This window comes from Drosophila ananassae, chromosome 3R (assembly GCF_017639315.1).
Source record: "Drosophila ananassae strain 14024-0371.13 chromosome 3R, ASM1763931v2, whole genome shotgun sequence".
Lineage (NCBI taxonomy): Eukaryota > Metazoa > Arthropoda > Insecta > Diptera > Drosophilidae > Drosophila > Drosophila ananassae.
This window is the reverse complement of record NC_057930.1, coordinates 11027031-11048016: the sequence shown is the minus strand read 5'-3', so window position 1 is coordinate 11048016 and position 20986 is coordinate 11027031. Positions and strand designations below refer to the sequence as shown.

The window sequence follows — 20986 nt, the reverse complement described above, 5'->3', positions numbered from 1 at the left end:
TTTAATTCAATTTTGGACAATTTTTATCCACTCTTCTTATTGTGGACATCACAATGCACTTTGTTGTCCTTTCTTCCTCCCTTTTCCTCTGCCTTTCTCTTTCTTTCTCTCACACACACACACTACAAAGCTTTTATTTTGACGTCGATTTTTTGCCGAATGTCTTACCAAAAACAAAAAAAACAGGTTATGTTAATGCATTGAAATGATATTTTCTGGCCATTCTTAACGATTTCGTCACATCTTCGTATTGCATAATACGCAAATTTTATTTATTTCGATTCGATATCGTTTGTTTTGTATACGTGCGTTTTTTAGATTTTGATTTGCATTTTTAACAAGAAGTTGTTGCCAAGAGTTCGGGTCAAAAAACTGCTAAAAATGTTTAAGGCCACTTTTGAACACCACTTTTTTTTTTAGAAAATAACAACAAAAGCACTTTAGTTTTTCCAAAATTTCTTTTAATATTAAAATCTACTATTATTACTTATTTTGTAACTGTAATTGTAAGTTACCGTTTTTTGCGCAAAATTACAACTTTTCTGTAGTTTATGTAGATTTTTTAACCGGCATTTCTTTATTGATGTATAAAGCTTAATTGCCAAAATATGCAAATGGATTTACTGGATTTTCAAGCATTCTTTTTGTGTCTGCTTGATTTTATTTCGTTATTTATATTTTTCGACTGCTTTTGGGCTCATCTTCGTTTCCCTTTGCGTGGCTTTTTGACGTTTTTGGCGCCGGCGCAGTGCGAAAATGAGAAAGGCTCCAACACAAAAAAGGGGGTGTTCCGTAGAGGTCAGCTGGGTCCTTAAATCCCCAAACAGCTGCTTGGCAGGGTAGCCATATATTTCGAAGTATTTGAATAAAATTTTAAAAATATGAGTTATATTATAAAAAAAAAACTTTTGCAAAGGGGTTATAAGAAAAGTTAATATCTGATTCTTATATGAAAACCTTATACCATATAGAACTTAATTTTTACAAGTATTATAGAGCCTTTTACTTTACTTCTATATATTTTAAATACACTCTAGAATTTTTATAAATTCGATTATATAAAATATACCCTTAAGCTGAACCCTTATGCTGAACCAATACAGTAGTTTTTTAATTAACAAAAACCTATAAAGATCTTAACTTCAGAATAAATAATAGTCCCCCGGCAAAAGAACCAATCAATGTTATTTTTAAAAACAAATCTTAAAAATATCCCAAATGATTCATTTCCCTCAACAACCTATCAACATATATTTGCCAATTTCCGCAATAATTATTAGCCAAAATCGCATATATTCCATATGTTCTACGCAAAATCAAAATCGAGCAGGTTGGCGGCGCATGTTAAGAGTGGTTATTTCCTTTTTCGAGAATTTAACCTCGTGCCCTGTTGACCGAGCGCCAAAAAAATGTGCTGAACTTTGACCATATCCATATCCACGATCTAGACAAACACGGCGACTGGTCAAGAGTAGAAAAAGGCCAATAACAAAATAGCCAGAGACTTAGACAATCGCAAATGAATCAACTGATAGCCTTCGCTAAAAATCCAAAAACCCGTTAGAACCAGCATAATTGTTGGACGCTAAGCGCCAATTTGAACGTTAACCTATTTCACTTCCTCACATCAGAATTCTTGTTTTTACCATCTGACTTCCGGTCGAAAACCGAACGTGTTTTATGCCATGTGTGTTTACCGATGACTTGGACATTATGTGGTCTTTCGATTTCCTAACAAATATTTGTTGGCTTTTGTGCCGCATCGCGATTATGGCCCATTTGATTAGAACTGCCTAAGCACCGGCGGTTATTAATTATGATTTATTTGACAACACTAAGGAGTACGATAATTATTACCCAAAAAAATAATAGTAAATATCTTCAAGGTCAAGATTCTTTTCTAAAGAGTCTTAGGAGTCTCATTTGCGGAGTGTTAATTGTGTATTTTTTGATTATTTGCAGATTTGAAACGCTTCTGCTCCCCACTCTCGGAATTGCGTTGTGGAGTTCCATGAGAATAAATTCGGTTTCTGTGCTCAATAATATATCTGGTTCTATAATTTGTGGAAAAAATTAACGCCTGCTTGGTGGGTTTGTTATGATTTTGGCTTTTAGCGAAATTCTCTAATGATCAGATCAGACAGGTGAGTCAGTCCGGTATATGTTCTCAGTCCGAAATCCTTATAAACTAAACGAACTTTAAAGATCTTGACTCATCAAATAAAGTCAAAAAAGTTAACACCTGGCAGCATAGCCCTCTCTTAGACTTCAAATCTATAAGCTCAGTGGAATATATGTTATATAGCAACAATAAATATTTTTTTTGAAGCCAATCTGGCATTGAAATTTGATTATATTGTCTCTGTCTTTGATATCAATTAACATAAATGCTCTAAAGCCTTAGAGACCAATATTTGTCAGGCCCCTCCGCCATGTAAAGTATGTTGTAAAAAAAGTATTTGATAATTATCAGAGGTTTGAAGATTTCTTGATTAAACAAATGACAGGTGTTGGGCTGAATCGAAAAACTAATAACCAGGGCAGCCAAAAATAAGTTAAAATTTCACCAAAAATGTATTTTTAAACGAGACATGTTACCTCGCCTTGCAATTCGAGTAGAAAATGTATTTTTAATTGAATTAGTAAGCAAATCATAAGTAAAAAGGCCAAACAACTGACACATTTGGCCCACACCGGATGGCCAAAAGTGGATAAAGTTGGTCAGAAGGTCGGACGTCGGTGGAGTCGTTGATTTGATGAGAGGGACAGCCTCTAAAAACAAGCAACTCAAGCCAGACTCCCGAGTGCTGAAAGATACAGATACAATGCCGGCAGTCAGTCAAGTGTCTGGCTGAAGTGTACACGTTCGAATTAAATGGTTTGTTATAAGTCTAGATAGTTTGGTTTTTATGGTTGGTCGTTATATCCGTGTGATTACCCCCGAAAACCCGTTTCTATCCGAAACAAAAAGCGACACGGGTTTAACCTTTCCCCGAAAAAAATAGAACACTCTCGATTAAAGGCGATTCTATGTTTTATGTGGCTGTTTATCTCATTGATCATCGCAAGGTCTCAAGAGCAGGCTTGATTGCCATCTTTCTGTTTATTTTTTGGCGCTCGTTTGTTTGCTTGGATTTTTAGCACAACTCGGGGGAGTTATTTGACCAAGTCAAGGTCGTCTTCTCAAATAAATGCCAGATTTAGCATCTATGCATTTGAAATTCTTAAACAAAATGGAGGTTTTGTTTTTGAAGATGGTTCCTGACACTTTCTGCATTCTTCTTAGAACCTCTATTTTTCAAAAATTAAATAATTTAATAAAATGTATATATTTAAGCTATTTTTTAATGACTTATTACTTAATGGTTTGTTACTTTTTTTAGCCATTCCTGTTTTTAATTTATTTATATTATCTCTACGTGACTACGTCTTTGAAAATATTAAAACAAACAAGTTGTCTAGACAATTTTTGTATAATTTCACATTGTGAAATTCACAAACCAGATTTTCTAGCTTTTGTGCAGTAGAGTTACGGCCAATTCTAATAATATAACAAGGCGCCTTATTCTTTTTTATTTCTGAAAGGTAGATAAATTTAGAATTCAACTGCCGTTAAAATTAATAAATTATTTATTAAGTTTTTATGCTTTAAAGGTGGTTTAAATTAGGCTATGGAAAACTGCAAGAGTCATTCATTAGCTATGCAAAGGACTGCACTTGGCCAGCCCTCGAGGAGCATGAAAAGCAATGACCCTCCTGAGTTTTCCCGCCATTTCACCCTTCCGGACTCCGGTGTCCCTTTCGATTTCGCCATCAAAGAGCAAACGTCAGCACCAACCAACTGTAAACGTAAACAATCCCGAATGCGCAGGACAGTTCTCATTCCGAGACCGAGAAAATCCGGAACAGCTGTCCATGGGAATCGGGTGGAAAGCTTCTTGCATTCGGCAAGGTGGGAAAAGCTTCAAGTGAGCAGTCAGTGGATATCGGGCTATTTTGGTGAGCGGTTACGCGGTCCCTAGTAGAGTGTCCCGGGTTACGTGTCAAGGGCCAAAAATCCATTGGCCCAAGCCACTCAAACGCTTAGCCAATAAGCAGCCCAAAGCCATATCAGTCCATGTGTGTGTTTGTGGAGTGTCCAACAGAAGTGTATATCTACTAGAAAGTAAAGATCACTGATATAGCTTTTAGCTTGATGCTAAAAATGTCAGCCACTATCGGGAAAGTTCTGCAACAAAACGAGCAACAAATCGCATTCTGATTCTGGCCAATTGCCAGCAAGTGGAAACCATCAAAAGCGTTAGCTGCCCCAACTATAAAAGCTACGACAACAACAAAACCAACCAACAACAACAGCAATGTTGAGTGGCAGGTAGGACTCATGGATATCCTGAATGCCACTCATATTCATTTCGCATATAGCTCTGACCATATCTAGATAGTTGTTATGACTGATATTAGTCGTGTAATCAATAAATTGATTTTTGATTGCCATGTGTGTGGGTTTTCCCCATGTTGTCTGCCTTTATTTGTTGTCTTCTGTCTGCTTTCTGTTTGCTTTCTTTCTTGTTTTTGTTTTGGCTTATTCTGGCGGCGTCACACTGACTGGCAACGGGTTTCCTCCCATTTCGCCTTGGCCCATACAATTAGTGGGACACAGTGCGTATACTTAATGGGTTGTAGGAATAATAAAATAGTTCTTAAGAATTAAAGTTAGGTTTATAGTTTCAATAAACGATTTATGTTTTAGATTATTATTTACCATATTTTATTTCAAGTTTAAGAAGTTTATGAAACCTTTTTCAAGTTTACAGCTTTAGAGAAGACCTTATAGCCAGAAACCTTTTGCCCGGAAATAATTACATACTTTTTATATTCAGTGTACTTTATTCGGCCTTTTATAAAGCTTATAAATTTCTGAGAATTGTGCAAGTATAATTGGAATTATGACCACATGTCAGGCATGTCTATCAAATAATTATCCACATTGGGGTCCCCCATAAATTAATAACTCAAGAAACTTGTTCCAGGCCAAAAAGTTGGTGCTGTCTCGAGTTACTTATTTGCTTCTTCATATGTTGGCTTCTGCCAAAAATACACATACACTTAAAGAATAAAAAAATATAAGCTAAGACAAATATAGGTTACAGATTCTATTACCCTCATTACCGAAAATGATACTCTACATTGCATAAAAAGTCAGGCACCGGGCGCTCCAGCAGCAGGAGCAGCAGCTTGTCATGTAATTAGGATAATCGGGCTGCTTAAAATATGCAAAAAACGAACACACATACATAATTACAATCAACAGTTTATGGGTTAGAGGGGAGAACAAGGAGCTCCGGTTTTAATGGCGTAACAGGATATCCCCGGGACACAGTCTGTCCATGAGTCATGGTATTCGAGAGCAAGCCAAGCCGCAGAAAGCAAACAGCTCGCAGGCTCCTTCGGCCACTTTTCTTCATTCCCCAATGCACTGGGAAATATTTTCTAAGGAAATCATTATAGAATTATTATAAATCCGGCTCTCAAATTTTAATATAAATAAGATAAATAAAACTTTGGAGAGAAGAATATTTAATAAATTAAAGTTAACTCTTAAATATTATTCAAAGTGCATTCTGTGGCTCTGTTAGCTTGGCGCCAAAAATTACTTTCCTGGCTTTGTATTTGCATGTAATTTGTGTGGGGGTGTGTGTTTGTACACGTGCCTGTGGTTTCAGCTGCGGTTGTATAGGTGTTTTTTTTTCGTTGTGTTGGTTTTCATGTCAGTCCGACCACAGAAGACATGTCCCTGGAAAGGTGAGAGAGCCGTCACGTCACTTTTACTGCATAATCATTGCATTCGGTTTAAAATCCTTTTTTTTCGGTTGAAATTGTTAATTTTTTAATTGAAAAATATGAGAGTGAAACCATGTTTGTAAATATTTATATTGCATTTCATTTATTTAACTTGAATATATTTTAATTAATTTAGTTATAATGAAACCCCATTTTTTCCCACGCGTGTTAGCCCTTTAGGGCAGTTTTGAACTTAATTAGCCATTAATTTGAAAGCAAATCATTTTACACTGGCTTAATCAAAGTTGAGCTGCAAATAAAAACCTCATTAAGAACCGTCCCCGTTGAAATTGCAAACACACTCCGCACTTTGACCGCGAGACTTTATTTCAACTAATGAACTTAAGTCGCAAAAAGACCAGGAAACGAGCTCTCTTTTAATTTACGCAACTTTGTATTCATTAAGGGAGGCTGTGTGGCGATTTAATTTCATTAAGCAGATTTACTTTGTCCTTTTAAAATTGTATGTAGTAGTGTATCCTCTTTCAGTTTGCTGGACGTGCTTTGTAGTGGCAGTGGCGCCCGCCTGGCCCTGGGGACCACCGTAATCGCCTATCTGATTGTCTACAATGAGGCATCCGCTCTAAGCCTCCTGTTCGCTGTCCTTTTGGCCACCATCTATGGCATCATGTCAGGTGAGGGTCAGCTTGGCCCAGGTGTTCTCGATTTGAATAAAGAAGTATTCACATTTAATGGAAACCATACACATTCACTTCTTTTTTTTTTTGTGAATTAGCACGCTGCAAGACGAGTCTGCGCAGCCTGCAGATGCCATATGTGAGGGCCACCAACAAATTTGATTTTGGCTGCTTGTTTTTGGCCATCTGGCTGGATGCTTTGGCCGCCATGTGTGCCTGTGCCGCCTTTGCCAGGACACTGAGTGCTTGTCTTGATGCCATGACCGGTGGTCTGGCCAGGATTCTTATATTGGGTGAGCTTTAAAAAATAATCTTTAAGTATAAACAGCTATTATTTTTTGTTTATTGATTTTATTTTTATTATAGTTAATTTTTAATAAAGTCTGTTGACTTAAAAATACTTTTTTTTAATACAAAATTTTATTTTACAAGTCTTGAGCCACCTAAAAATAATTTTGTAGCAAACCTAATTTAATTTAGTTTTATTTATTCATGTACCAGCCTAGAACGTGTGTAGAGACTCTGTTTTTTATGTTTTTATGTACCCTCATAGAACGTGCCCAATATTTTGGCACCCACTGTGCTGAGTAAAAATTTAATGTTGCCTACTTTCAGGACGCAATGCACCCACCAACGAGCCATGGCCCGATGTTCTTGGTGTTTCGGTTGTCTTCCTGGTCACCGGGATGTTCATGCTGGGACTGGAGGTGTGTGCCACTGACACTCAACTAAGACTAAGATCCAGACTCATACTCAAGCTTATTGCATTAATGTATTCACAGCACTCGAGGGCCTTCAGCCTCATCCTAACACTCGGCATGCTCGGCCTGAACGCCATTCTCAGCGCCGTGGGCTGGTGGAGGGGCGATTTGTTGGCCTGGTCTGCGGATAACTACTTCCAGCCCGATGGCATTAGCAGTGTAAGTCATTCCCGCTGCCCTCTAACCCCGATAGCCCTCGCACGACATTAGTGGGTCAGTGCACTATGCCAGACTGGAGTAGGTTTCCCTATTCTTTGTTTTTTTTGTATTTATTCGGAATCTCATCGATTTTTGGTGCCGTGACTGGAAACCATTGCGTGACCGCAGCTGAAGCCACAGGATACGGGCTTTTGATTATGACACGTACTGGCGCGTTTGGCTTTTTGTTTGCCCCCCTTTTTTATGACATTCCCAGGAATGGTGGAAAGCCACCAGTCAGACAGTAAAAAAGGTAAAAAACGTATGGGGTTTCCTTAAACCGAAGTTGGTTATACCTAATAAGAGTTTTCATTAATAAGAATTGGTAGTATTTAAGGTCGTAAAGACTCTATTCTATTAAAATTTTAACTCTAAAATAAATACCATTAAAAACTGAGAGGTCAATATTTTTATGATATTTGTCCTCCACTAAGAACTCCATTTTCATTTCAAATTAAACTGTCTATTTTAAGCCAACTGTTATTAGCTTCTATTATCGAGCATTAACCAGTATTATCAAGCATTAACCAGTTAATAACTGCTACCATTATCCTTCCACAGGTCTTCCTGGCCACCGCCCTGCTCACGTATTCGTTCCCCAGCGATTGGCCGCAACAGCATCGAAGCAGCCGCTTCATGGGCACCCTAATCACAGGATTAGTCAGCGTATCCTTGCTCCTGACAGCCATTTGTCTCTCCACAATTGTGCACTACAAGTGAGTTGTAAATGAAAATGTGTGACAAACATGGTAGAGATAAATCAGGGATAATCCTTTGCAAATTTTAAATGGAATTTTTAATGGAGTTTTCACGTTGTGTGGGAGTTTGTTTTTTTCGGTTTTGGTCCCGATTTGTTGAAGCTATTTCCGTTTGTCTGTCCGATATATAAATAATGCAATCGTCATAGCATTCTATTTTTGGGGTTGTAGTTTCAATAGTGGCTTTTAAAGTGGGCAAGATAAAATGACCTTTATGGCTCAGAAGGAAGTTCGATTTTCTACCAATCTCTATCATTATACCTAAGCAATAATTAACCAAAAATAACATTACTTTTATAGACCCCACGAGGACTATGTGGCCGTGCCTTTGTTCAACATCCTGGATGAAAGTGGCTTCCACAAGCTGGTTCCCGCCTCGGCCTGTATGCTCCTCCTCAGCAGCTCTGCGGCATTTTTGGAGCTCTTTCCCGAACTATATGGCATCGTAGTCCGCCTGGCCACCTCGGAATGGCGGATCCTGTCCAAGCAAATCAGTTACGAGAGCTCGGAGAGCGGGAATCCTGTCTTGGCTGTTTTCATTGCCGGCAGCATGTGTGCCATGCTGGCCTTTGCATGTCCCCTGCAACATCTGAGTTACACGTTGGCTGCCAGCCATATGGGTGGAGTTTTTCTGCGAGCGTTCTACTTGCTGTACACTCCGTACAGACCCAAATTTATGGCGCCCAGCAGCGAGTCTTCACTGTCGTACAGTCGCCTATCCACGGCGCCCATAGCCAAGAGTACAAGTTGCAGCAGTGCCGCCACTTCCAGTTCCAGCCGACTGAAACGGAGTCTCTGGAATATTGGTCTTCCCAAGCACAGTGGCTTGAAGAAGCCAAAAACCAAGCCGAAGAACAAACAGGAATTGGAGAAGGAGTGGCTGCTCCTGGGAGAGCCCACTTCGCCCTGTCCGCAGCGAGAGGGCAGGGATGTGGAGTCCACCATACTGTCGGATGGAGAGCCACCGGTAAGTGGGACTAACTCTAACTTATACAGAATTAAATCCTTATTACCTTTTGTTTATTTTTTTAGCCATCTGACTTTGAGTATCCTGATAAGTTCGACAAAAGCGATTCGGACACCTCAACGGATATTGATGCCATTGTAGATGAATACCGCGAGAAGATTAAGGTGAGGAAAGATCAATAATTTATAAATTTTTGTTTAATTTAATATATAGAAAATAAAAATAAAAGAAAACACAACTTATAAATATTTAATTTAAACCAGGTCACAACCGCAGGACCCCTGGAACGTAGTGTGCGAGTGCCGACCGGAAGTTCCTGGCACGTGACCATCTTTGCCTTGGTGGTGATTGCCTTGGGCATTGCCCTCTGTGTGGCAGGACTAATGATGCACTGGGCTCCGGCTACACTTACCGGCGGCATCGGTGTCCTAATTGTGGCCATTATGATGGGATTTATACCGAAGTACACGGGCAGTGTAATCAACGTCAGTCCCGTGATCTGCGGCATGTCCTTGCTGATGGGCGTTATCCTGTTCACGGAATGTGCCGTGCACTCCTGGCCAGGACTGGTCATCTGGCTGTTGGCCGGTCTGATCCTTGTGGTCAGGTGCGATAAGTATTGCTGCAATTGCTTCGAGCCCACAACCATGCTAAATGCCCAGCTGATACCGAGTGTCTCCGGAAAAACCCACTCTGGAACTGGATCAGGATCCGTTAAGGCAGCCGGATCATCGTCGAATTTGTCGACAGGACCCTCGACCAGCATCCGGATACCGAGACCGCCCAAGGGTGTGGGGGTGGTCAGCATGCCGCAGCGCATCAACGGCCACAGATGACAGTCGGAGTCCTCGGAGGAGGAGGGCGAGGACCTCTTCCACGAGGACTTCAATGTGCGGGACTTTGATGAGGAGGACGACGAGGATTGCTGGACTGATTAGCTTCTTGCCTTTTGCCATCATTGGAGTCTTGAGATCCGCTTAGCCAGGATCTCCGGGATGATCTAGCTTCGAGCCACACGAATGCCTAAAAAACTATAGCTAGCTAGAAATTGTTTGTCGAAATTTATGTATTTTATGCAACTCTAGTTAGATGACTCTCTTTACAAATAGGTTCCAAATAAAAATTAAAACTCTACAATTAATTTGGGACTATCTTCAATCATATAACAGCTCATTCTCCATGAGATATTCCACCAGCTCTTTGACGGGCAACATGATAGTTTCCTCATATCCCGGCTGCAGCTTCATAACCCTCGTTAGCAATTCACTTCGATCGGTGTTGAGGTAAAAGTCAAACTTTTCGGGTTCTTCGGATCTCAGTCTATTCGAAACAGTGGCTGACATTTTAGTTTGTGGTTCGGTCAGGGCCCAAATAATTAGAGCAGCCAGTCGTGTCCTTTGGCACTCTGCCAAGAAATTCTCTCGAGTGATGGGTAACTGGTCTCCAAACCCCAAACGAGTTAGATGCGATTCAAGGCAGTTGTAATAGTGTTCCAGACACTCGTCATATATCTCTTCTCGGACTTTTTTCGAGGCCACAATATAAAGTAAAAAGAAAACATCAAGAGTGGGTGAACAGTATTTCGCCAACTGAAAGTCCACAATGCAGCAGGCACTGGGTAGTATTGATGATTCGTTTGGAAATTGATATAAAATATTACGATCCCAAGTATCCCGATGACAAAAAACATTTCTGATGGTCTTTGAGGGCTTCACCAACTCTTCAGCTTTGGTTAAGAGGTTGTAGAGTTTATTGTTGATGAAATATTGAGCTTCTTTGGTTTGTAATTGAGGGTGACGAGCTGCCAAAAATACTATGGCCTGGAAAATAATATTTTTTTAGAAATATAAACTTAACTTGCTAGTCTTAAAAACTCACCTTTAGTCCTGTTATATACCAACTATTTCCAGCACTCAAATGTAACTCCACCAGCACATCCTTATAACGTTCATCTATGTTAAATTTCTCCCTTTCCTCCCAGGCTATACTACTGGCATGCATGTCCGCCAAATGTTCCAAAACCACTTTGTAATGATCTTTGGTGTAATTCTCCGAAGGTCTGAGATGCCTATAGTTTTGAGTTAGATCTTCCAGAACTAGAATATCATTACGGCTATAATAGCATTTCGGATAAAGTTTCTTAGTGGCTGAAAAAAGTGATTTTAATTGATAAATTTAATATTATTTTAGGTAATAAAATAACTCACCATATTTCTGTATTTGTGGCAAAATTCCGGTGTAAATGGCGGATTCTTTCCGAAAAACACCCTTTCTTTCACACTCCTCCCTTTGGGGCTCGTTTTTCCTTGGCAAGCACTTGATAAAGTAGTCCAGATTATGCTTCTCATTTTCCACAACATCTTGAATTTCAAGATTTAGTTTGTAATACTCCCCCATATACCCCATCAGGTCATTGGAGCCAGCTTGAAGTTCAAAATTTAATAGAATTAAATTGCATTTATCCTTTTCTGGAAAAGTTCTTTGTGCTATAAGCAAACATTCCTCAGAACTGAGCAGATCCATGGATTAAATGAAGCTAAAAGATGTTATCCACTTGACTTCTGAAATGAAAATGAAGCCACTCGCCACTCTCAGGTTAGAAGATAACTTTTATTCTTGTCAGTAAATAATGATTATAAGATGATAAAAAATGTTTGTGGCAATATTTAAATTCTAGTACAACGAGAAGTCTGATACTTTAAGCTTTTTCAAATCCCCAAAAAAGCTAATATATACGATGTCCGATAAGATAATCCCTAAAGGGGTCGAATAACTAGCCAGCGTGTTACCAGGCGAACAGAGAGATAGTAAGGCTTTACCAACATTTTTTTAATCAGTTTAGTTTATTATATGTCAGTTCCAGCAAATCCCCCACACACTCGTACATATAATCAGCAAATTCCGGATAATCTTTCATCAAACGAAGCACATCTTCTGTCCGATTCACATTGCAGAAGCGATGAAAATCGCCAGGACTCTCATCCTTTAAGTTTTTCAGGAAATTATCTGGAAGTCGTAGAATCGTGGCTGCAATGCAGTTGTAAGTTAAGCCAAATAGTGAGAAGTCCTCAAGGGATTGTATGAATTCTCCTTTGCTCAAGTTCTCCTTTTTCGGATCGATTCCCATCTGCTCCAGTTCCTCCGATAAGGTTTCGTAATAAATATCAATTAAATCCCTCAACATTATCTTCCGATTTGAGGGCTCCAAGTTGAGATAACTGACCAGATGAAAGTCCATGGCAGGTGGAGAGTATCGGCACAATTGGAAATCCACTAGAATGGATCTTTTCTCCTGGGGTTGGTCCTTGTGATAGAAGACATTAGCGCCCCAGGCATCGCGATGCACAAACACATTTCTATGGACCGGGGAAGGATTAACCATATAATACACCCTATCCAGACAACGTGGTAGCTCCTTTTTTACATACTCCAGAGCTTGGGGATTATTTCGGACATCAGGATGAGTAGCAGCTATAGCTAACACAGCCTATTATAGAAAACGAGCACTATAACTTATCAATTTTAATGTTAATTGTAAACCAAACTCACATTCAAGCCCGTGGTATACCACTCCACATCCGGATCCACAGAAACCTCTTTCAACCACTCTCTAAGTTCAACTCCAATGGTTTTTCCTTCCTGTTTTTCAAAAGCAATGCTGCTGGCATGTAAAGTGGCTAAAGATTTCAATATTGGTTGCAACTGATCTTTGTTGAGGAAACTAGTTCCCGAGGGCAAGGCTACATAACCCAAATCCTCCACATTCTCCATCACAAAGAGGTCATCGCGGGTAAAATAGCACTTGGCACACCACAGATGAGGGGCTAGAATTAAATCACAAGTCTTATCTTTGAAATCCAGAAATAATATAGTACCTATGAAAAAACTTACAAAACTTCTTCAACTTATTCAGCAGTTCATACAGCTTTATCTCCTTTTTAATAATACCCATTTTCTCCATGTAGAACTCCATGTTGGCGTTTTGAAATATCACCGACTTGACAAATAATCGTGTGATTTGCTCATCTTGCTGATCCTCCAACTGATACCTGAGATGCAGGTGGAAGTATTCCCCCAAAAACCCCACATGCTCAGAAGCCGGCACTATTTCAAAGTTTGTCAAGACGCCACTTTGTTTCTTATCGGCCAATAAATTAGCCAAAATCTCTTTACACTCATCTAAGGTAAACAGTTCCAAGCGATTTTTTCGCGTCAGTATGGGATTGTATTCCTCGGTACTCATTTTTTGTGATTAAAAATTTATTATCAGGTATGAACTGCTCGGGATTTGAATCACAACTGTTTGAGTTTCCGAGGTGTTTAAAATGATATACCAAACAGAAGTACTCTATAGTTTTAAAGGTATATGGCCGAATGTTAAGCTGTAAAGATTTGATTTTTATTAAATTTTTTTGAAAAGGTCCGATTTGTTTGAAAGTTTAATTCTTTAGAATTGAAGCCCATACAATATTTTTCTTAATATTATTCCCTTCATAAATAGAGTATATACCTTTTCGTAATAGGTTTTATTTATTTTTTTTATATATTTACAATCTTTTCTTATCGCCTCTGGAAGGCTACTCTCACTTATCAGCTGTTCCAGCCACAATAGGAATCATTCACTTGGCTTCCCTGGCGTCCCTCGACAAGGCTATATTCATGACATCCACACAGCACTCCTCCATGTAGACCCTAAACTCCTGGTTAGTCCTCATGTAATTCAAGATCACTTCAGCTCGATCCACGTACTTGAAATCATTGGTAATGAATTCAGGTGGAAGCTTCACAATAGTGGCTGCCACAGCGCGATAGACGGTTCCAAATAATCTAAAATCTTCATAGGACTCTAGTAGCTCTGCCTTGCTGATAAGCAGATCCTCAAGGCCCAAGTCCAAAAGATTATTTTGGAAATGTCTGTAATACAAATCAATGAACTGTTTCTCCTTCTGCCTTCGATCCTTGGGAAGGAGGTTCAGATAAAGGCAGAAATTTAAATCCGCTGCTGGGGGAGTATAGCGACACGTTTGAAAGTCGATCAGTACCGCTGGCTCGGTTTGATTAATTGGAAAAAAGATATTTCTCGCCCAGAGATCTCGATGAGAAAGGACATTTTTGTACTTTTGCGAAGGAGCAGCCTGTTCGTAAATTCCCTCCAAAATCCTCTTTAGTTTGGTGTCTATAAACTCTATATCTTTGGCGCCCTGATATTTAGCCAGGCTTCGAATGGTGGCCAGAACGCCCGAGAGTCCTGTGGTGAACCAGGCTATTTCCGCGGCTACAGTAATCTCCAGCAAATGATCGCCATAGGCCTGGCCAATATTTGTCCCAGTTCTATGTTCGTAAACCAAACTGACGGCATGAAAAGCTGCCAACGATTCAATTAACTGATTCATGTGAATATCATTTAATTCTGTCGTTCCTGATTGTTTGTAGCCCTTCAAAGTGATGTTCTCCAAAACCAATATATCGGAACGAGTGTAATAGCAATCGGGACACCATTTTACACGAGCTGTGGAGGATTTTCAAATATAATAATTTTTAAAGCCTTTTATCCTTTCTACTCACAATATTTTCTCATATCAGCCAGAAGGGTATTGTAGAGCCAAGCCTCTTTTTGGAAAATGGCCTCCTTTTCCATTTCTGCACTGAGTAAGGGAAGAGCTTTAATAAATAGCTGTACTTCTTCAGCAGCTTCACCCTGAAAGTAGGCCATATAATTTTAGGTTTTTTTTTTAAAACCTACATTGTAAAATATACAAAAGTTTTTACTTTTTTAAATTGGTCCTAAATTATAGAAAATGTTTGAAAAAATATGTTTTATTCAGAAAAGGAATATGCCGTCAAATAAATTACATTTTGAAATATAACTTTTGTATAATTCATCAGCTGTCAATAACAGCAAAACAAATTATTTTGCTTATCTGTTTCAATTTAGAAAATACTCATAAAGACAAATGATTGATTAATTTTTGCTTAGAAAATAATTAGCACATTATAGGTGACAGGGAAATCTATAGAATTTAATAACAAAAAATTGATAAGAAATCTATTAGGTCTATAATCTTTTCTAACGAGACAAAAGTGAATAAAACCTATTAACAATTTTTTTAGTTGTTGAAATCGAGTTTGCCCTTCATCTAATTAACAGATGTTTCATAATTTTGTAAGTTTATTGTATTGCCATTTTTACTGGATTTTTAGATATACAAACTATAATAGTACTTATCCTTTATCACACTTTATGATAGTCACGGCCTGACTCTCATTTTATAGCATCCTACTTTGTCACCAACCTTTTCTAAACCGACATTGCAACAAAGAAATTATGATACTTACACTCCAGTAGTTTATTGTCAGATTGTAGTAATCGCCAAGATAACCGACAGCTTTCAGATTTTTATCCACTCGGTAGTCTAAAATTTTGAAACTTTCGCCTCTCTTGACATTTTTCAATATTTCGACAGCCTCGGAGCGATCTAGCAGCATATTGCGTATACGTAGCGTTGGCCGTCTTACGAAAACGTTCGATTTTTATCGCGCTCTCTTTCTTCCACTCTTCGTTCTTCTCTCTTTTTGAAAAGCAGACGGGACTGTCACAGATTTTCCGACACTTTCCACTCAGCCAACTACAGCTGCATCTGTTGGCCGTTCGCAACTGAGCAAAATTATGCATTTTGCTCACTTTTTATTTTGTTTCCATCCAAGCGAACAGCTGTAAGGGACTAATACACTTATCTGAGTGATAAGACTTAACTAAGGGCGTGCCTTTGTAGTGGATTACTGAAAGCGAAACTATTTCTGTGTTACGTAAGAAAATGAATGCCTTAGCCGCACAAATAATAGACCCTTTGCCATATTTTCTACAATTAACTTTCCATAATCATTTAAAAGGGACTTCATCCGATTCGACAGAGATCTAAAATCGCTCTAAAAAAGCTTAAGGATCGGATGAAAATTGGTAAAGATAGGGCTATATTTATCTATCTATATATCGCTGTGGATCATATTGGCCTCCCATGCGTTCTTCTCCATTTATGAAGGGGGGCCACCATTTTGAAGGGGATCCCTTAGGAAATGTGATCCAAAATTTTAAAAATATTTTGTTGTCACATTTTGATGCGGAATTATGGAGAATCGATCCACAAACCGATAAAGGTATTCCGCTCATGAATCGGAAGGAAATTGGCGAAGATATGGCCATCGCTGGGGGCCATATTGTCCCTCCAGGCATTTTGACGCATTTTGATCCCCCAGAAAATTTGATAAAAAATTTAAAAAATATTTTGTTCTCAGATTTTGATGCAGAATTATGGAGAATCGATCCACAAATCGATAAAGGTATTCTGCTCAAGAATCGGAGGGAAATTGGCCAAGATATGGCCATCGCTGAGGGCCATTTAGACCCCCCATGCATTCTTCTCCATATATGAAGGGGGCCCACCAGGAAATTATAGAAAAAGGGGAAAAAATAATTTGTTCTTAGATTTTAATGCAGTTTATTGGATAATCTATCCACAAATCGTTTAAAAATTTAAAATTTTTACAGATACATATATATCATGCACTGCCCATATCGCAATAGTATTATCCCAATTAATTTTTAAACACTTTTATTTTAATTTGCAAATTTAATTCTAGTGAAATCTTCTCGGCAGCATTAGACGCCTGAGGCGGTACTTTTCGTACATGTAGGTGGAATACGGTCGAATGGTGATGTAATAAACAATCTCCACAAAGCTCAGGAGACTTGCGCCCACGAAAAGACCTGTAGTTCCGCCTATAGATACTTTTTAGAACAGAAAAATTATTTTAGAATAAATAGAGCTGGATTTTCGGCATTAACTCACCCACTAAATCAAGCTTGCCGCGAACCAAATTCCGTTTATATCGCTCCGTTGGAAGTTCAATCAATCCCACCTCAATCCTGGATATTGCCTGGGTACCTGTCATAGTGTCCTTGCTGTCGTATACCGTGGTTATATCCACCTCCGTGCAGGATGGCAGACAGTCACAGACCAGACCTTTGCGACCACGACGTTTCGACCATTTGGCAATGATCACTGAGAGATCCTCGTAGTTCCGGTTGAGGCACTCCAGACCGTCCATGTTGCACAGCTGCCAGTCGGGGGAGTTCGGGGAGAGGTGGCTGGAACAGTTACACAGCTCCATCTGACGGTCCTTGCGACATTGCACTGTACAGGCACTGTAACTGTAGTAGTTGTGAACTCCCAGGATATTCTCGTCGGCAAAGCGACAATTCCTTTGCTGGATACTCGTCTGCCGGATCTCCTCGTCGTTTTCAATGTCACGTTTGGAGATATATCTTCTAAAAATGTATATATTTCATTACATGATTTTAAAGTATTTTTATTATTTTCTTACACAAAGGATATGTAAGGACCAACCACAAGAAAGTCAGTTTTGGGTGTAACCAAAGTGGGTACCTCTTCTGTTCCCAAAATAAAGACCTATAACATATTTTTTTAACCAATTTTAATATTAAATTTTGAAAAAGACATGGCTAAAGCTTTTAAGAAAATTAGTAGAATACTTTTAGGTTGTAGCCTTCGTTAAAATATTTCTCTTTTCTTACCCATTTTTGTAAAAAACTTACCGTGGCTTCCGTGTGCAATTCCATTTTTAATGTACCCGGTCCGGTGTAGCGATTCGAATACATATTAAGCTTTGGACCCTTGTTTTTCCTTAAAATTTATTAAGATCTTAATGAAGATTTTAAAAAAAATTATCAAAATAAATACCTACCCAGCTTGAAGTGAATTAATAGCATAACAAATTCCCAGTTCAGTTTCCATGCGATGAAAGTACTTGCAGCACTCGAAGGGCTTGCTATTCCATTCGCAATTGCTAATTGAATCCACACAGCTGCTCCTGACCAGTTCCGCATAATAGGAGAAGTTGGAATAGAAACAGGAGGTGGTGGAATCCGGGCCACTGCATTCGTGGACTGTGTGGTAGGACTCGCCCCGAAAGAAGGCAATCTCACTGAGAACTTCCTCCAAGGTGAAGTCATGATCAGAGCCCCATAGCCTTAAAAATAAATGTTTGTTTAAGTTCTAATTAAAAATTATTCTTTGTAACCTACTGTTCTGCCACTTCTTGGATCCTATCCATGTTTTTTGACTCACAAACTATAATGGCTGGAAAATTGGTGCTCCAATCGCGGTAGGAACTCTCCACCACGAAACTAATGGCATTATTCTCAAAGGCACCTGAAATTTAATGTGTTGAAGGATCTAATCCTTTAAGCTCAATCTTAATCCTTTAATCACTCACTTAAAGAAGCTTTGATGAGCAGCCATGAGGCATACCACGACACAACCAGACAAAGAACCCAGAAAATCCTTTCTATCCAGCTGGCATCCTTGTCCACTATGAATCTGGCGCCATGCAAAGTCGAATTCTTCAGATACTCCTCTAAAATCCTACTAAAATTCATGTTGGTAGTGTGTCCTTTGAGGTCTCTTATGCAACTAATATATTCCTTATACCTGTAACGTTATAATGACCGAGTTTCGGTGAAATATCTAGGTTATTCATCTTGTTTCATTTCGTCATCTGCTGATTTTCCCAGCCAGCTAACACGCACGGGGAATTAAATAAACATTTAGCTTTGGATTAGAATTTGGTTAAATAAACTTTGTTTAACGGTGAGACTAACTAATATAAGTCAACGTTTGTTTGATAAGCACACTTGCTTTAAAGCCTAATAATTTATCCCCCTTAAATCCTAGCAATTTGTTGCCAACTGGGAAGTGTGAGTGGCTTGCGCAAATGATATAGCTTGTGTTGATGAACTAAACAGAGTAAGAAAAATTTTAAGCTATTATTATTCAACATTTTTTTAAAGAAAAAATGTAAAAGAATCCGCCGGTAAAGATGAAATATTTTTGTACAACTCACGCCCATTTTTATTCAAAAATAAAAACACCTGACCCTGAATTTATTCCCTGTCTAGGCTGAAAGCAAATAAGACAAAAAAGATATTCGTTTGTGTTGTTTAAAAGGGTATTACCCCGCATGGGGGAATGCAAACATCCAGTCTTCTTTATCTCCAAAAAATTTACAGCGTTCTCGACTGTGGAGTGAAAGTCAAACATTAGAGAATATAAAACGCCCAGAACACACGGAAAAGTCTAAACAGTTGACTTTGTCTAGCGGTGAGATGGCTACTGAACTGGTACTTAGCTCCAGCGAAATACGCGGATTGTGCCAGCGATACTTACATCAGGATGTTCGCAGTTTGGATACGGGTTTCGATATAATTAGCTATCAACTGAAGCCCACGTCCGATGCCCCTGCTGGATATCTGGGAAGTCACTTTTTCCTCCATGTCACCGTGCAACTTCACGATCCCGAGGAACGCAAAAACCTGACCTTCTTCTCGAAGGCAGCCCCTGAGGGCAATGGACCACGAATGGAGTATTTGGAGGATTTCGGAGTGTTCCAGAAGGAGATTTCCGTCTACAGGGATGTACTACCCGAGCTCCAGGAGGCCTGCGCCCCCGTAGCCCCCAAATGCTATTACGCGGATAAGAACCTGTTGGTGTTCGAGAATCTGGCGGATCAGGGCTACCGCATGGGCACCGGTCGTGATGGACTGTTCAACTACCGGCAGTTGCAGTGTTGCCTCAAGACCCTAGCTGCCATGCATGCCGGATCCATTATCCAGGAGCAAAGAACTGGGAAAAAGCTACCCGAATCCCATCCAAAGGCTGTGGTGGAAAATGCCTATCCTAGCGGAGTGAAGCCAAACCATGTTAGGATGGTAAACTTTATTAACGCCTGCAATGTGCTGAAGGAGTTTATCAAACAGATACCCAAATATGAGTCCAAGTTGGATTATATTCTGGATAACTTTACCCAGAAGATGTCGTTTATTTTCGAGGCTGTCAAAACTTCAAATGTGTACCAGAACACCCTGATCCATGGCGATTTGTGGGCCAATAATATTATGTTCCAATACGGAAAATATGGCGACACTCCATTCCAGTGCCGAATAGTTGATTTCCAACTGGCTAGGTATGCTCCACCAGCCCTGGATGTTTTGACAGTCCTCACCATACCCACCTCCAAGCAGTTCCGGGATCAACATCTCAATGAATTACTGGCACAATACTATAGTTTTATGAGCGAGTTTCTCAAGCGGGCCGATTTGGATATTGCCCGATTCATCCCAGAAAAGAGTTTCTACGAATCCGTGGAGGAGTTCCGCAGTATTGGCCTGATCGAGAGCTGTCTCTTCTGCCACCTGGTGATTCTCCCGCCGTCTTTTACTCAAAAGCTAACCAGTTCCGCCGATGGCTTCAGTGACTTCTTCAGCAATCGGCGCATCGAGATCTGTCTGGAGGCCTTTAACTCCGACGAGCTCTACAGAAATCGGTTGGTGGACATGATTCAGGACTTTGTGGATAACTTTGTTTTAAAAGAGGTTCAGTAAATGTTGTTAAATAATAATATTTGTTTTTTTTTTTTATAATTTTTTATAATTAAGCACCTTGAATGTATATCAAAATAGGTTTAAAATGTAAATAAAATAAAAACTGCAAAGGTAATGAACTTACAGCGTATGATTCGTAAATATTTGAAGCAATTTTTCAAACTAAGAAACCCACAATTAATATGCAAATTTTTTTGATTAATTGTTGTAATCATAGACCCTCAAAAAACAGTAGAAAATCCCTTAAACCTTTTTTTATTTTCCCCTTTAGTTTCCCCTTAAAAAATATGATTAGTCAGCTTTTGTCGCATGCTTCGTTGAGTTTTCGTTTTCATTTTCGTATAGCTTGTCGTTTCTTTTTTTTA

The 20986-nt window shown here is 39.2% G+C and overlaps 6 protein-coding genes across 6 annotated transcripts; 2 read left to right on the top strand and 4 right to left on the bottom strand.

Moving 5' to 3' along the window:
• Positions 1-3961: 3961 nt before the first annotated feature.
• Positions 3962-10304, top strand: LOC6503741. Its single transcript, XM_032455039.2, has 9 exons — positions 3962-4372; positions 6316-6476; positions 6578-6772; positions 7095-7186; positions 7262-7399; positions 8000-8154; positions 8497-9163; positions 9229-9327; positions 9427-10304. The coding sequence occupies exons 1-9, from the start codon at positions 4359-4361 to the stop codon at positions 9997-9999; spliced, it is 2094 nt and encodes a 697-aa protein (XP_032310930.1). The 5' UTR covers positions 3962-4358; the 3' UTR covers positions 10000-10304.
• LOC6502767 lies at positions 10212-11690 on the bottom strand. The gene is made up of 3 exons (XM_001965220.4): positions 11371-11690; positions 11042-11310; positions 10212-10983 (listed from the first exon to the last, which is right to left on the bottom strand). The coding sequence occupies exons 1-3, from the start codon at positions 11684-11686 to the stop codon at positions 10318-10320; spliced, it is 1251 nt and encodes a 416-aa protein (XP_001965256.2). The 5' UTR covers positions 11687-11690; the 3' UTR covers positions 10212-10317.
• Positions 11691-11754: 64 nt separating this feature from the next.
• LOC6506819 lies at positions 11755-13475 on the bottom strand. Its single transcript, XM_001965219.4, has 3 exons — positions 13055-13475; positions 12713-12987; positions 11755-12650 (listed from the first exon to the last, which is right to left on the bottom strand). Exons 1-3 carry the CDS (start codon positions 13404-13406, stop codon positions 11997-11999), a joined length of 1281 nt encoding a protein of 426 aa, XP_001965255.1. The 5' UTR covers positions 13407-13475; the 3' UTR covers positions 11755-11996.
• Positions 13476-13670: 195 nt separating this feature from the next.
• Positions 13671-15816, bottom strand: LOC6506808. Its single transcript, XM_001965218.4, has 3 exons — positions 15500-15816; positions 14729-14861; positions 13671-14672 (listed from the first exon to the last, which is right to left on the bottom strand). Exons 1-3 carry the CDS (start codon positions 15647-15649, stop codon positions 13783-13785), a joined length of 1173 nt encoding a protein of 390 aa, XP_001965254.1. The 5' UTR covers positions 15650-15816; the 3' UTR covers positions 13671-13782.
• Positions 15817-16766: 950 nt separating this feature from the next.
• Positions 16767-18660, bottom strand: LOC6506797 (pickpocket protein 28). The gene is made up of 7 exons (XM_001965217.2): positions 18458-18660; positions 18267-18393; positions 17927-18211; positions 17778-17865; positions 17546-17631; positions 17011-17489; positions 16767-16949 (listed from the first exon to the last, which is right to left on the bottom strand). Exons 1-7 carry the CDS (start codon positions 18618-18620, stop codon positions 16798-16800), a joined length of 1380 nt encoding a protein of 459 aa, XP_001965253.1. The 5' UTR covers positions 18621-18660; the 3' UTR covers positions 16767-16797.
• Positions 18661-19306: 646 nt separating this feature from the next.
• LOC26514587 lies at positions 19307-20740 on the top strand. The gene has a single exon (XM_014905167.3). The coding sequence runs from the start codon at positions 19347-19349 to the stop codon at positions 20619-20621; it is 1275 nt and encodes a 424-aa protein (XP_014760653.1). The 5' UTR covers positions 19307-19346; the 3' UTR covers positions 20622-20740.
• The last annotated feature ends 246 nt before the right edge of the window (positions 20741-20986 follow it).